The sequence below is a fragment of the Danio rerio genome, chromosome 20 (assembly GCF_049306965.1).
Source record: "Danio rerio strain Tuebingen ecotype United States chromosome 20, GRCz12tu, whole genome shotgun sequence".
Lineage (NCBI taxonomy): Eukaryota > Metazoa > Chordata > Actinopteri > Cypriniformes > Danionidae > Danio > Danio rerio.
This window is the reverse complement of record NC_133195.1, coordinates 30,473,481-30,489,091: the sequence shown is the minus strand read 5'-3', so window position 1 is coordinate 30,489,091 and position 15,611 is coordinate 30,473,481. Positions and strand designations below refer to the sequence as shown.

Here is a 15,611-nt window from a genome sequence, read left to right as displayed (position 1 = left end):
CACAATACAGTGAAACTGTGATATTTTTATCCAAGGTTATTATCATACCGTCAGAATCTTACACCAGCCCATGTCTTGTTGTTGTATGGTCTTGGTGTCTCTCTATCTTTATTTTTTCTTACCTTAAAAATTTACCAAAAACAAATAAAAATTGAAAAAATTACAACCAAATTTTAGTGCTTCGAACCTAGACTGGTCTCATAGTTTAGTTTGGTAAAGATTATCATGCCAACGATTCAGTTAAATTTTTTTAGTCCATTACAGTGTATTTATGATGCTTTCCATACACAATTAGTTTCCTTTCTTTACAACACAAGACAAAAAAAATAAAATCTAGAAATATATTTATGCATTATTTGTAATACAATTTTGTCCTTTTTACACAAGCAGCAACTGTATCTTGAATTTTACCTGGTCAAAGACAACGCTCCTTCTGAATGTTTTAAACAAAACTCAAATACATGCACAAAAGACAACATGAGCATTTATAGCAAAATTAACAAATTAAAATATTAACCAGCTTCCTTTAAGCGCTATATTGAGTGAGTTCTTATACTTGATTAGTCATTGTCTTCACCCGCTCAACAGAAAGGGCTGGGATTGGCTCTAAAACTGTCAACGCTGTTCACCGATGAGGGATGTAGGAAGAACATCCACAGAGAGAGAGAGAAGCAGAGATGGAGTTTAACAGTTTTTATTTTCTTCCTAGTATAGGGGAATAGCAGCTTGTGTGCTGTACTTCTTCAATGTCAGTGAAAGACTGTCACAAGCAGCAAACTCACAAGCAATGAATTGTGCACAATTATCTGCTTTTTTAAGTAGTTGGAGCATTTTATTTACTCTCTTTCGCCTCCTTTGCCATAGTATTCTACCGCGACATAGCGCATAGGAGATGAATGACGTAATGAAATAAAATCAATAACAAAACCGGTTATGACTATTACTGAACCAACATCGAATTGTCCATGCCTGCATCACGGTGCATCAAGGAAACAATTAATTCTGACACCCCTACTAAATGTTGTAAAATCTAATTTACATTTAAGATGAAATGTCACACAAATAGCAAGCCTAGAAATTAATAAATATCATAAAAGAAAAAAAATATCTCTCTCATTAACTGTCTCCAGGCAATCCTATTTACAAAAAGGCATTTATAATAATTATGCGTTTGCATTGCAGGTTTTCGTGATGGTTCTCTTGCGATTACTTATAACCACAATTATCCTTTGTCCTTCTCTTTCACCTCCTCTACAGCAGACAAAAGTCGACATGGCTCGCGTCTGTGGCTGTTTGCCTCTTAATCACAGAGGAGAGAGGCCATTAGGGAGGTGCAGCGGTGAGCAGGATTCCACAATGGAAGTCATTTGGTCATTATCAGGGATGAGGTTAAATGAGAGAGTTGGGTTTACTAATGAGGCGGCCTTATTACAGAAGAGACACTAAGCATTAGCATGCAGTGGATGGTGCTGATGTTTGCCAATTTCTCTTTCTTTCTCATCCACAATCTCACGATTTATCCTGCTAAGACAACCCATGCGGCCTCAAAGCAATCTCAGTGGGGTGTTATCAAATTTCTGTAATGGAAATGCTTTTAATGCCATAAAGCATTATATTTGTGATACGTACAACTACGCACAGGGGACAATTATTGCAATGGTTAGTAAATGGTGAATTCAGCTGCAGTGCTCTTTGTGGATTATTTCGCCGTAAGTGCCTCTGAATGAAAGCCGGCAGCAAATTGACTATCAAATGAGTTAATTAGACACAGCAGTGATGAAAAATAATGAGTGGAGAAATTAGACAAATTTGTGGAAAAAGTTTGTTGAAGCTTCAGAAAAGCATTTAGGGCATCTGCGGGGATTTTCTCACGTATATGCACCTCACGCATTGTGAGCATTACCACAATTAGTCAAAATGAGCAGGAGCAAAGCGCCATGTCTAATCTAGCAAACGAGTGTACAATTAGTCAGAGCTGACTGATCACCTCTAACAAATTAAACAATCGTACACACGCAGTTAACAAAATCTCCAGTCATTCTGTTTGAACCCACTGCTATAATATTGTGAGTCCAGCTGATCCAATCATTGACGTATTTGATGATAAATGGGAAAGCCATGATGAACTGATTTAGTTCTTTATCTGTCTAATATTTTAACACCGTTTTAATCAACTAATTAATATACAATTTTTATGAAGCTATTTTCCGAAGGTGCGATAAGTAGAGATATCCAGATCCGATCACATGATCAGAAATTGGGCCCAATCATGCAGTTTCAGACTCGATCAGAATTTGACATTTTTATAGAATTATTTTTTAGAATTATTAAACCCCCCTTGATTTTTTTCTTTATATAAATCCCAAATGATGTTTAACAGAGACAGGAGATTTTCATGGTATGTCTAATAATATTTTTTCTTTTAGAGAAAGATTTGTTTTATTACAACACGAATAAAAGCTGTTTTTAATTTGTTAAAAACCATTTTAAAGTAAAAATTATTAGCCCCTTTAAGCTTTACTTTTTCCAATAGCCTACAGAACAAACCATCGTTATACAATAACTTGCCTCATTATCTTTGCATGCCTAGTTAACCTAATTAGCCAAGTTAAGCCTTTAAATGTCACTTTAAGCTGTATAGAAGTGTCTTAAAAAAGATATTGTCAAAAATTATTTACTGTCATCATGGCAAAGATAAAATAAATCAGTTATTAAAACTAATGTTTAAAATGTGCTAAAAAAAATCGTATCTCTTTTAAACAGAAATTGGGGAAAAATAAACAGGGGGGGCTAATAATTCTGACTTCAAATGTATTTATTGTTATATAGATATTTTTAACAGATCTATAGCTATGCGGTGGCAGAGTGTTAGACCTCTTTCTTGAGTTTACACAAAAACAGCAATGCGTGAGATATGTAAATCTGGGATTGCCTGCCGGGTATTTTAAGTTAAGGTGCTATTTGTTTTTTATATTAGTTTTTATGTGTGTTTACTGTTGCACTAAAGTCCATCAGTGAAGAATTAATGTTGTTTATTACTTGATTGTTCAAGCTACCTCACAGATGTGCTCGGTTTGTTAACACAGTTGTTGAATGTTAAAATAAGGTGAATTAAATAAAAAATAAGGAACATCCTGGATCTGTTTCTTCACTCTTTTTTTATTCTTTATGTATTATAGAAGTATAGGTTTTGGTATCGGTGGATACTCAAAATCAAATTCTCGGACTCGAGGGCCAAAAAACCTGATCAGGACATCCCTACCTATAAGTATTGTTTATGATTAATTGGTCCCTATGCATCCTAATTTAGTTATTTTTAAATAATAAAATAAAAATACAGTGAAGCTTATGTTCTCCATGTTGTTCTTAGTGGTATTTAGATTAATACACACATGTATGAACATGAATACTATGGTATGGGTGTGTACTATAAGCACATCATGGGATTTCTGTCCTTTGTCTGCACAGGCTGAATGTGCACATTTAATTTTTGTAGTAACAAGATGCCAACCATGCCTTGGGGACGTCGATTCGCAAGGTAGTCAAAGAAAAAAACTGCATAAACTGAACAGACTGGAACATGTGCAAGGTACAGCGACAAGGAATGTTTACGTAGACAAGAGATTGTGTGAAGAGGATAGAGAATACCCATGTGTACAACCATAGCACTAAAGAATACAAAGATCTTTTGTTCCATGAGTTATACTGTAGTAAAAGTACAAGTCAAATGAAGTAAAGGCTGTGTGTTTGACTGAATATATGCAACAACAAAAATGAATACTCGCCTAATTCAAATCAAAGTAAAATAACCCATCCCGGCTTCCTATTACATAATCGCTGTGTTTTTTTTCTAAACTTTTCTGTAAAGTTCATGATTTTGATCTCCTGAAACAAATTCTAAACTTAAGTTTGGGCAGATTTTGTTCAAAATTACAGCATACCAGTCCTTTTCCAGTGCATACCAGGCCCTTATGCTTTGTACCTTAAAAAGTCGCAGAGTAACTATGAGGAAGAATTACATGCATGACCTGGAATTAAGCTTTAACAGACAAAGACTGAGTGCACCTTTAAAGTTTCAAAAGTACAACTAAAAAAGATATTCACAAATTCTGAAAGAATGTATCTATTTCAAATCCGCATACAAGTGCATTTACTACAATTGTATCAATCCAGCTTTTTTTGCAACACCTAGTGAACCATTTTCTGTGAAATGTCGAAGAGTAATAGCATGTGATAAGTCATGTAAGTTTTCAATATTAAAAACCGCAACAACCTATATTCTACAGCTAAAATAAAAAAGGAACAAGACGAAACTGGAAGTCTCGCGCATTAAAATAGCAAATGACTAAATCTACAGAAGGTTACAACAACGTGCATATTAAGCTATAAGGAGTACACACTGTGAACATAACAAAATAATATAACTTATTTAATTATGCGTACTGCAACTGACAAGTGTTTAACTTTACAACATACAATTTTAAGCGCAGGTCAGACAACATAATGCTCCTTAACGGAAAACAAGTTAAATAGACTTTAAACAGACCCTGCTGGGGGGGGGAAACAGCTTAACGTTAGCTTTACTGGTTTTAGAGGTGTTTTGGCAATTTCCGGCCTGTTGTTAGCTGGTCAGGCTTAAAAATAACCAGCTAAAACCAGCTTGGCTAGCCTAGGCTGGTTTAAGCTCTTTGTTTTGTTTTGTTTTGTTTTTTTTAGCAGGGGATGGCAAATGCAATAGTATATTAACGTTTTTATCTATTTAACTTCTCTAATTTTTCCCAAACAATAAAACAAAACAATTACCTTGCTTTTTTAATGGGTAAACCATCTGCTGAACTTCTGACTCCAATCAGTTCATAATCGCTCGTTTTGCCCGCGACGTAAAAGTGATGTCAAACTAAAAGTCTGATTAATGCGTCAAAGAAAAAAGAAAAACAATGCAATGCATACTATTATACGACTTAAGCTAAAAGACATCATCAAAAATATTAAGAAATTGCTTGATGGGCTATTTATAAAATCATCAAAAAATCTACTAAAGTAGTCAACAAGCAACATCAATCGGCCTACGTGTATATTAAATTAAGAGTAAAAGTATTGGACTATACAGCACAAAATGGGAAATGTCGGGAAGAGAGTAGAATGCAGCTCTCGATTGAAAAAGGATCATAAAACAGTCCACCACTGCCATCTAGTGCATCTGTCTCTAAAAACTTGTCTTTTGGATATAAACAAGAAGGTTTTTGTTTTGTTTGTTTCCCCCCTCACAGAATTTATGAATCAGTTGAGAATAAATTATTTAGGAGCCAGTCACACCATACGAAAATTCATACTGATATTATAAAGGTATTTATTCAAACATGCATGCAGACATACTTTTAATTAAGCCAATGTTGTGTTTATAAAACAAAAGCTTCCTCCATGATCATTTTGTAATAAATGATTTAATTCCAGAGTGTACAATTATCAGTTCAAAAGCTTATAATTAACAACTTAAGTTAACACTTGATGGTTAAAGCTCATTGTATTACATTAATGCTTAAAGAGAACAGTGATTTTATTGCACAGAGGAACTGGCCTCAAACATGAGATGCTTCACATGATAACATTAACAAAGTTAACAGTGCACTTATTAAATTCACCAAAAGAAGCACATTGTAAACGCATTATTTTTTGGACAAATTGAACTGAGCCACAGAACACCATAACAGTGAAAGTGAAAAATCAGCTAGGTAGTTGAACACAATAACTTTACAATACATTTAAACAATATCGAGATTGCAAATATTTACACCCTTAGCAGCAAGAAAAAAAAAGGAAATGTGAACTGAAACATGCTCAAAATAACAATGTGCAAAACAGCAGCAATTCTGTAACATTCAAGTTTGAGGATTCAATTTTGAATTGGCCATATTAAAGTTGTCCCAGTCAGAGATCACATTCAATTGTCAGTATAAAAATATATATGTATAAAAAAAGAAATAAAGACACTCCAGTGTATGAATTAAAATACTATACATTAAGAACAAAATCATAATTGTAAATTTCATAGTTTAAGCTAAAAAATGAATAAAATAAAACAAGAAGAACTATTTTAAAGAAATAAAAAGCCAAAAAAAAAAAAAAAAAAACCTGTTCCAGGCTCTGTCTTTTGACTGAGTTCATTTAAATTGTAAATATTCAGGGGGTTGGGGTCTAAGAGAGCCATTTGAAAACCTGATAATGTCTTTGAACTGCCTTTTGCCTGGGGGCCACCAGCACTTACTGTAGGAGGACACAAAGACTGTCTGATTTCACACACACGCAAATGTCCTTGAGCTAGAACCAAGTGGTCACACAAAGGAAAGGGACAGATAATTAAGATGCATGAACTGCAAATATTTAGGTGACTCAAAAAATAAAAATAAACAGATTAAAAAAAAAAAACATTGGATTGTGAACCACAAAAACTAGTAGTGTCAAATATGGATTTAATTACTGGATTTTACAGTGGTGATGAATGTGACAGCATTCAGGCATGAATTAAAGGCACCCCGTGATGCAGAGCCCTTTTCCACATGTAGTAGGTGGAACGAGGAGTAAGAGGAAAGTAAGACCGGAACTCTTTGAATGTAGGAAAGGCCTTTTCTTCAAAGCGCTGTTGCAAGAACAGCTTTGCTTTGGCCTTGAAGTTGGCCAGCGCCACAACATCCATCACAAACATATGGTCGTTAGTGGACTGGTCAGGCCGAGAGTATTCAGGCATTGTGAATTCTGTCTGTCCATTCAGGCAATCGATGTTCCCATCAAAAGAAAACATTCCTTGAGTTTTTATCTTTTGGAAGACGTCTGGCGAAACGGCCAAGCTCTTGGATTCCTCAGAGTTAGACATCACAGCAGGCTTTTCAGGTTTCCTGTTCAAAGAAACTCTCCAGAGCCAGTAGAAAGAGGAGGAAACCGTAGGGAACTTGAGCTTGAATTTGATGAAGGACATCTTTGACCTTCGGATGTGCATTTTGGCTTCTTCCCTTAACATTTTCCTGTGGTGGTACGCCAGCCTCAGGCTTCTGTGTTTGCGTCTGGAGATCCTCACTCTTGGTGACAGTTTCTGTCTGTCAAACTTAGAAGGGGACATTTGACTTCTGGGACTCTGGGATTTGTCAGCATCCGAGCCTTCCTCGCTGCTACCGGAGTGTTCCTTGAAAGGAATAAACAGCATGGCTTCCCTCCTCCAGTTGTAGTATGTGGATCTAGAGATGCCCGGAAATTTTCTTTTGAAGATTCTGTATGGGAACGAGGTGTTGGCAACAATACAGTCCTGCAGACTCTTCTTCGCCTCTTGCATTAAGGTCACATTTTGGTTACGTTCTCCTTCCAGTTTCTCATATTTGAAGGCCAACATGTTAGCAAAGCTGCCTTGGCCTGGCGTCTTCTTGACTTCTGGTGAGGACCAGTAGTCTTGTTCAGTGCTGTCTCCAGGACTCAACTCCCCCGTAGAGCCGCCTGAGAGGCTACAACAGGACACAAGCTCTTGCTTCCATGCGTAGTACGTGGACCTTGGAATTTCTGGGAAAAGTTCTTTAAACTGGCTGAGGGGAATGAGCTTTCCTTGTTTGTAGGACGTCAGGAAAAAGTGTTTGGCCTCATACCTTGCCACTGATTTCTTGTGGTACTCGATGCTTTGCCTCTTCCAGCGATAAAAGGTGCTCTTGGTGATGTTGAACTTGTTTTTGAGGTTGGAGTAAGACAGCTGAGTATCTTGATTTTGAAGCTCCAGTGACTTCACCAAGGGCATACGCTGCTCGCTGTTGGGGCTCCCAATTTTGAGGTCGCTTGCATGAATTAGGGCCACAAACTTGTGGGGTTTGAAAACGGAGCCTGCCTCCAGGTCACCTGACCACATGATGTGAAGGGTCAACGGTTCTGTGTCTTTCGACCATATCCTTGGACGAATGAGCCTGTTGAAATATGGCCGAATCTTTAAATTGTACATGGGATAAACCGAATAAATGTTGCACTGCAGGACAGAGGCCAGTGCATACACATGCCACATGTTTGCAAATGACCCGTGAAAGCATGAGGCCTTGACATCTGCATCGAAGATGGCCTCCAGCACCTGAATGGGGAGATTGAGCATATCCTGAGATTCCTCGGCACACAGGGAAAATCTGGCAGCTTGCAGCATCACTTTAGAATCGATCATTCCACACAGGTAGTACCTCTTCCAAATCAGCATCTCCACCACGGTCCTGACTTGCAGCTCCAGACTCAGACTCGTAGAGCCCACCAAAAGCATGCTAGCTGCATCAAACAACAGGTTTCCTTCTCCTTTGCAGACCAGAGGCAGCAGACCTGTGGGTGCATCTCCTGGGTACAGCCTGTGAGCCACTGCGTCGATGCCCTGCCATGAGGAGATCTCAGAGCAGGGTGCTGTAGGAAGTGGGAAAGGGGCCAGCGCCTGCTCCACCTCAACTGCAACTTTAGTGAGGGCATCAAGACCCACACACTCCGTGGCCTCCTGCAGCTCCCCCAGGACCGAGAGCACCGCCTCTGCCCTTTGAATCATAACTACACAAACATACAAAAAAGACATAAATAGATTTTCACATACTGAAGTTTTAAAAGAGTATATTTAAATGAATGCTAAAAGGTATGTATAAGTATTAAATGATTAGAATGCATAATAAGGCTGGGCGATTAATCAAAACGTAATCGAAATCAACATTTAGAACCTATAATTCATCTAATTTTTCAAGGTCAATTTTTCAATTACTTTTCCTACCGCACATGGGGTCACGTGACCCCACTCTGTTAAGGCTGATTTAAACTTCTGCATCGAACGCACAAGGTCGGGCGCAACCTTCGTGCGGTCACATACCCACGCACCTCTCGAAAAATGTAACTACACTTTGCACAATATTGACAGGGATTGGAAGCTGCGCCAGAGATTCCTTCAGATGGCATATTTTCCATTACATTAAAATTTATTTACATTAAAATATTTGTTAAAAGAAGATTGAAGAAATGCACTGTTTAAAATATTATTTACAGCAGCGCTTCCCAACAAGAGGGTCCCAGCCCACAAAGGGGCCTCAGCGAGCTCTATGGAGAGTCCCATCATATTTTAAAACCTTTTTAACAGTGGACAAGAAGGAGAATGATCATGTTGCCTTAGCTCATATTATCCCTGGCTGACCATAAAAAATTGACAAATTTGTAAATTGTCCTCCCCAAAAAAGACAGAGTCACCTTCACCTAATAGTAATGACCCAAGCATACTGGACCCAGTGAGGGAGCTCCAAACATTTCGGGCTGCAGCGCTACCAATACACAAAATGCAGGAAATACAATTCAATATAGTTACCTGAACTATGGTTTAGTTCCATTTTCTGAAAGCAAATAATCCCTGACCCAGCCACAGTGCCTTACCTGCACCAAAGTTAATGCTAAAAAATGCATGAGGTCGTCCAAATTAATAAGACATTTGCAGACGACTCATCCCCAATTCCACAAGTTGTACCCAATACAAATGGCCTACTGATGTTTTGCTTTTACTTTTTACATTAGGCTATTATTTGTGCATAAACTTATCTAGATACAGTAATAAACATCCAGTTTGTTTGAAAACAACCTCATTTCTGCCATCCATACTACAAACTTATGAGCGATAATATCATTAAATGTGGAAAGGGGCCTTACAATATTTTCTGCCGGAAAAGGGGGTCTAAGGCAAAAAAAAAAAAAGGTTGGGAATCACTGATTTACAGAATATACTAGAGTTATTTGTTTTAGAAGAGATACTGCTGATTTCCTGCTTTTGAAAACGTTAAAAAATAATTAATTTAGTTTCCAAATGTGCAAGTTATTTGTTTTCACTTCTGTAAAAGAAAAAAGTGGCTGTTGGTTTTAGGCAAGGTTTATTTTAATATCAGTTATTCAACGTTGATGTTTAATAAATAATCATAGACAGTAGATAGTGTTTGTTTCTTTTAATTATATAAAAAAAAAAGTAATGCATCCATGATTTAAAAATCTCTCACTTGTAACGTGTAAGCATATTTACTGTACAAAACCTGCCAGTGAACTATGAGGGCAAATTTTTTTTTTAAATAAATAAATAAATAAAATAATCATTCATTAATCGTAATAGAGTAAAATGTTCAATTAATCAAGAATTTGATTAAGCCAAATCGCCTACTTAAAAAATAACATGCCATTAAATTCATCAATCAATTTCTGTACTTAGTGTACTTTTTCACATTTTACTCAATTGTCTATAAGGTTTATGGATGTATTGTAAACTCAGTTGGCAACTATACGCAAGTAGTTTTATTTATTTTCATTTGAACATATTTACACCTCTTAAAAAGAGTGAACTGTAAATTAACTCTTATAGTTATGCAAAGATCTCAAAAAAAGAATACAGTTTTAACTATAGAGTATTTGCTTTATTTATCTTAGAAATAAAGATGACAACACATAAATCAGTGTTCACAATTAGAAACTAATTCATATTGTAAAAGAACTTGAAAAAAAAATAAAAATTTAAATACGAAATACAAATGCAAATATGCATTTATTCTCAACTTGCACAGTATATTTTCTCAAAGCTATGAGGCAAATGTAAGGTATTGAAATTTTTTCATCGGAATTTTGTTCTAGGTCAGCAGGTCAAACTGCTTTCATTCAGGTCATTTATACATAAATTAAAACGTTGTTTAATTTATTGGGCGGTCTAAAGAATAAAACGTAATCTATTAGTCTGAAACAATACGCAAACCGCAAAGATGGGAAAGAAAAGATTAGCAGATTTCACTCATGTAACGGAGAGTGACAAATTACGCAAAGGGTCTCCGTTACACGCGCGTAAAACACAACTCAGCTTTACCAAAACTAAACAATTCGTCACATTTTACTGTGTAGTGATTATCATTTTTGGTCTAAATTAGGGTATTTAAACACAATATATCCGAGAAATTCCCCGCAATGGGACTAAAATCACCTTACTCCGCATGAACGAATATTTTATAGAGAAAAAATACATACGGTATCGTGCAAAGTAAACAAGGCTAACAATACCTACTTTGCGAACCTACCTTGTTTGTTGTGTTTTCCACTTCTGAGATTTAAATCAGTTCCGTAAAGTAGTCAGGTATGGCGAAACTGAGACCTTCTCACAACTCCAAGTTTAATCCATTGTGTGCGTTGAACCAACGTGCTCATCACAGGCGACTGAACGCGAGAAGTGGACATTTCACATGATAAGAGAGACCCTCCTCCAGGAAATTGTCAATCACTGAGCCCCTACACACGCTCACACACCTTTATCAATGGAAGCTGTTTTGTGAGGACTACTGATAGACAGAAAAGTTGATTATTATTGTTATTGTTATTATACAGACTACCCAACCAAAAATATTTTCTACCAGCACCTATACCACATGCTATTTAATATTACATTTAAATCAAAACCCAGCTGACTCGTTTATGAGCCCTTCACATAAAGAGGGCCACTTTAGGTCAGTCAGACCAATAATACAAAACACAACCAATCTTTTGTATGTATGTATTTGTTCAGTTTCTTGTTTTTTTGCAACACCTTCTCGTTTTCAGCCTGCAATGATTTAAAAACCCTGAGATGAAATATGTACAGTTAATTAAAAGTTAAGATAATAATGTTGAAAAATTACCAGCAATTTTAAGTGCACAAAGCCAGCTGCACATAAAAATATAAAATTCAAACTAATAAAATCAGTAATAATAATAATAATAATAATAATAAATGAAGAAAGAAATAAGTAAAATAAAAAAGACATTTTTATTTATTTTCAGCTTCAAATACCATCTGAGGGTACTAACTTTTGTGTATTGGTAAATAAATAAATAAATAAATAGATTCAAAACTGATTAAATGCTTAAAAACACATAAATTGTTATTTTAAAAATAATATTCTGTTCATTTCTATTTGTAATGTGTGAAATGTATTCAAGTTAAAAGTTTACAGTTATTTACTTATTCATTTATTTATTTTCTGATGTGGGATATTTGGTGTATTGCATTCAGACAGAAACTGTACCAATCAAACGTAATATAAGGGTTAGAATCTCTAGATAATCACTGCAAATGAATGGTAATACATTAATTATATTATAGGCTCAAAATGATGGGCATTTCTCATTTGAGGATGGCACATGAGTAAATAAGAGACAATACACACCTGCTAAATAATTCTTTTAAGTAGATGCCCCTTGGGTCAACTGGATGTTCTACAAATTATTATGAACTTACTTTTGTGGCCTGAAGCAATACAGATTTTTAATACATTTTGTTGATTTTTTAAAATCTATTTTTATTTTATTTTGTATTGGTATTCTTTTTTGTGTGTGTGAGTTAAGTTACATATTTGTGAAGCACCACAGATGTCTGAATTTATTGCCCCAAGGGGATATTTTAAATGAATCTAACCTAAATACAACATAGCGTGCCATCATTGTCACCAGTTAATAAGTATATTCATTGTTCATTTTAGTGTTAGTGTAATCTTTACAGTAATGTGACTATTTAGAAAGGGCCTAACTGAAAACAAACAAACTGTCTTTCTACGTGGAGCTCTGAAAGGAACTTTTGTTGCACAGTTCCCGTATATGTTTGTATTTTTGCATTAGCAGTACCACAACAAAAGCAAAAAAAAAAAAAAAAAAACCTTAAACAGACAACAAAGTCTAAATAGCCTCTGCAGCTTCCTTAGTAATTAAAGATAAGCTTGGCTGCACTTTTGCAGTTGGCTAATTATCATTGAGGAATGCTGCAAATTTCCATTTCCATAGCTCAAAGTGAACTCCCTCACACAATGGCTTTGAAGTGTTTTCTTTCCATGCCAAAGCCCGGGCTCCAGTTTCAATCAGATGTAGATAGATTTTTCAGTATACCTGGGGATGTTTAGTGTAATGCCTTCTTTTATCGGATTAAGCCCTTGTTTTCCATTTTCACCCCCCACACGCAACTTGTGTCCTTCTTAGGGTTCACTAAATCCAACAGGTACGCAAACGTTGACTTATATCGCGGTGTATGTTCTCAAACTCTACTTATCTCAGACCGCACAAGGTCAAGCTCAGCGTTTGTTGATTGGAGTTGTGCTGAGGCAGACAGTGTGTGCAAATGGCAAAGAGAGGTGCATATATCTGCCTATTGTTTCTTCAGGGTATCACTTTTAACACCTCTGCACGTCCACCTTTTGCAGGCTTTTCACAGGACCTTTTGTTTCAACCCCTCCACCACCTCACAAAAACACAAGCCTGACCTCATCCACCCCTCACTTCATCCTCTACAAGTTTGGTGTCAGGTTTAAAACAACAGAGAAGCATGTTTTTATTCAGACTTACAGCTTAATCTACTTTTATATGGTGTAATTGATTTGAAAAGTCGGTGCCAAATAAACTACAAATCAAGTGATTTGTTACATAATCGAACATGTGAGTAGCCTGGAATGTAAAATCCCACTTAATGAGTGTGATCTGAACTGTTAAAAATATCCGTTAATTAACAGTTTTCATATTTCTTCATTCAAAAGTAGAACTTTTATCTCTTTTCTGTCCACTTTTTCTTGATGTTGAAATATATACAGTTGAAGAAAGAATTATTAGCCCACCTGTTTTTTTTCCCATTTAACAGAGATTTTTTTTAACACATTTCTAAACAATATTTTTAATAACTCATTTCTAATAACTGATAAATTAATTACTAATAAATGATTTATTTTATCTTTGTCATGATGACATTACATAATATTTGATTAGATATTTTTCAACACACTTCTTTAGAGATTTAAGTGACATTTAAAGGCTTAGCTAGGTTAATTAGGTTAACTAGGCAGGTTAGGGTAATTAAGCAAGTTATTGTATAGTAATGGTTTGTTCTGTAGACCATCAAAAAAAAAAAAAAAAAAAAAAATATATATATATATATATATATATATATATATATATATATATATATATATATATATATATATATATATATATATATACAGTTGAAGTCAGAATTATTAGCCCCCCTAAATTATTAGACCGCTTGTTTATTTTATCCCTAATTTCTGTTTAATGGAGAGAAGATTTTTACCACACATTTCTAAATATAATAGTTTTAATAACTCATTTCTAATAACTGATTGATTTTATCTTTACCATGATGACTGTAAATAATATTTTACTAGATATTTTTCAAGACACTTCTATACAGCTTAAAGTGACATTTAAAGGCTTAACTAGGTTAATTAATTTAACTATTCAGGTTAGGGTAATTAGGCAAGTTATTGTATAACAGTGGTTTGTTCTGTAGATTATCAAAAAAAAATATAGCTTAAAGGGGCTAATAATTTTGTCCCTAAAATGGTTAATAAAAAATTCAAAACTGCTTTTATTCTTGCCAAAATAAAACAAATAAGACTTTCTCCTGAAGAAAAAATATTATCAGACATATTGTGAAAATGTCCTTGCTCTGTTAAACATCATTTGGAAAATATTAAAAAAATAAGAAAAAAAATCGAAAGGGGCTAATAATTCTGACTTCAACTGTATATATATATATATATATATATATATATATATATATATATATATATATATATATATATATATATATATATATATATATATATAGCTTAAAGGGGCTAATATTTTTTACCTTAAAAGTTTCTTTTAAATGCTTTATTCTAGCCGAAAAATATTATTAGACATATATACTGTGAAAGTTTCCTTGCTGTTAAACAGCATTTGAGAAAAAGGGGGCTAATAGTAATGACTGTATATACATTTGCCAGACACTTTTTTTCAAAACAGCTGGCTGTAAACATTTGATCAGTTCTTGCTTTTCTTAGCAATAATGTAAAATCCTGGCATAGAGCCAAAATCTACAATTTGTGAGCCTTCTGGTTTTAATTTAAATAAGTTAACTTTAGATTATTATATATTTAAAAGTGATTGTTCACCTTAAATTGAAAAATCATTTATTCACCTATATTTGAGATTCTTTCCTCTGTTGAACACAAAAAATGCTGTAATCTGCAAGAAATTGACTTACAAATCTACTTTTTTTTATTTCTACTAGTCACTGGCTACCGATTGCCAACATTTTTGGGTTCAACAACAAAAATATACAAAATGCAATGCAAAATTGCTTCTCTTATACGTTTTTATGTCTTGTTTTTAACATTCAAAAAATGTTTTTTTGCTGCTTAAATTACTTTTTTATTTAATTATTCCTGTGATCTGCCAATGGCTTCCTATCAGGAAGAAATGAACAGCTCCTTATATTTTAAATATATAATAATAGTATCATTTAAATGGTTTGGCAAAAGTTCATTACATCTTAATATTGGAAAAACAAAAGAGCGGGAGTAAAACAAGAGTAGCAAATACTAGATATATAAACCATTCATCATAAATGAAAAAATAGTAGAGCAGCTCTCAAATTGTATGTATTTAAGCACAATTACTGACAATAAACTGAATTTTGATTTAATGTAGAGGCTGTTTATAAGAAGTCTCTTCCACAAGTTGAGAAGTTTTAATGTTAGTACACAGACTTTAAACATGGCATATGGATCCTAAATAGAGAGTTTTCTCACATATAA

The 15,611-nt window shown here is 34.7% G+C and overlaps 1 protein-coding gene across 2 annotated transcripts; it reads right to left on the bottom strand.

Moving 5' to 3' along the window:
* Nucleotides 1-5,333: 5,333 nt before the first annotated feature.
* vrtn (vertebrae development associated) lies at nt 5,334-11,214 on the bottom strand. 2 transcript variants are annotated; one of them, XM_073932528.1, is made up of 3 exons: nt 11,076-11,213; nt 8,199-8,547; nt 5,334-8,095 (listed from the first exon to the last, which is right to left on the bottom strand). In XM_073932528.1, the coding sequence occupies exon 3, from the start codon at nt 8,030-8,032 to the stop codon at nt 6,512-6,514; it is 1,521 nt and encodes a 506-aa protein (XP_073788629.1). In that variant the 5' UTR covers nt 8,033-8,095; nt 8,199-8,547; nt 11,076-11,213; the 3' UTR covers nt 5,334-6,511.
* Nucleotides 11,215-15,611: the final 4,397 nt, after the last annotated feature.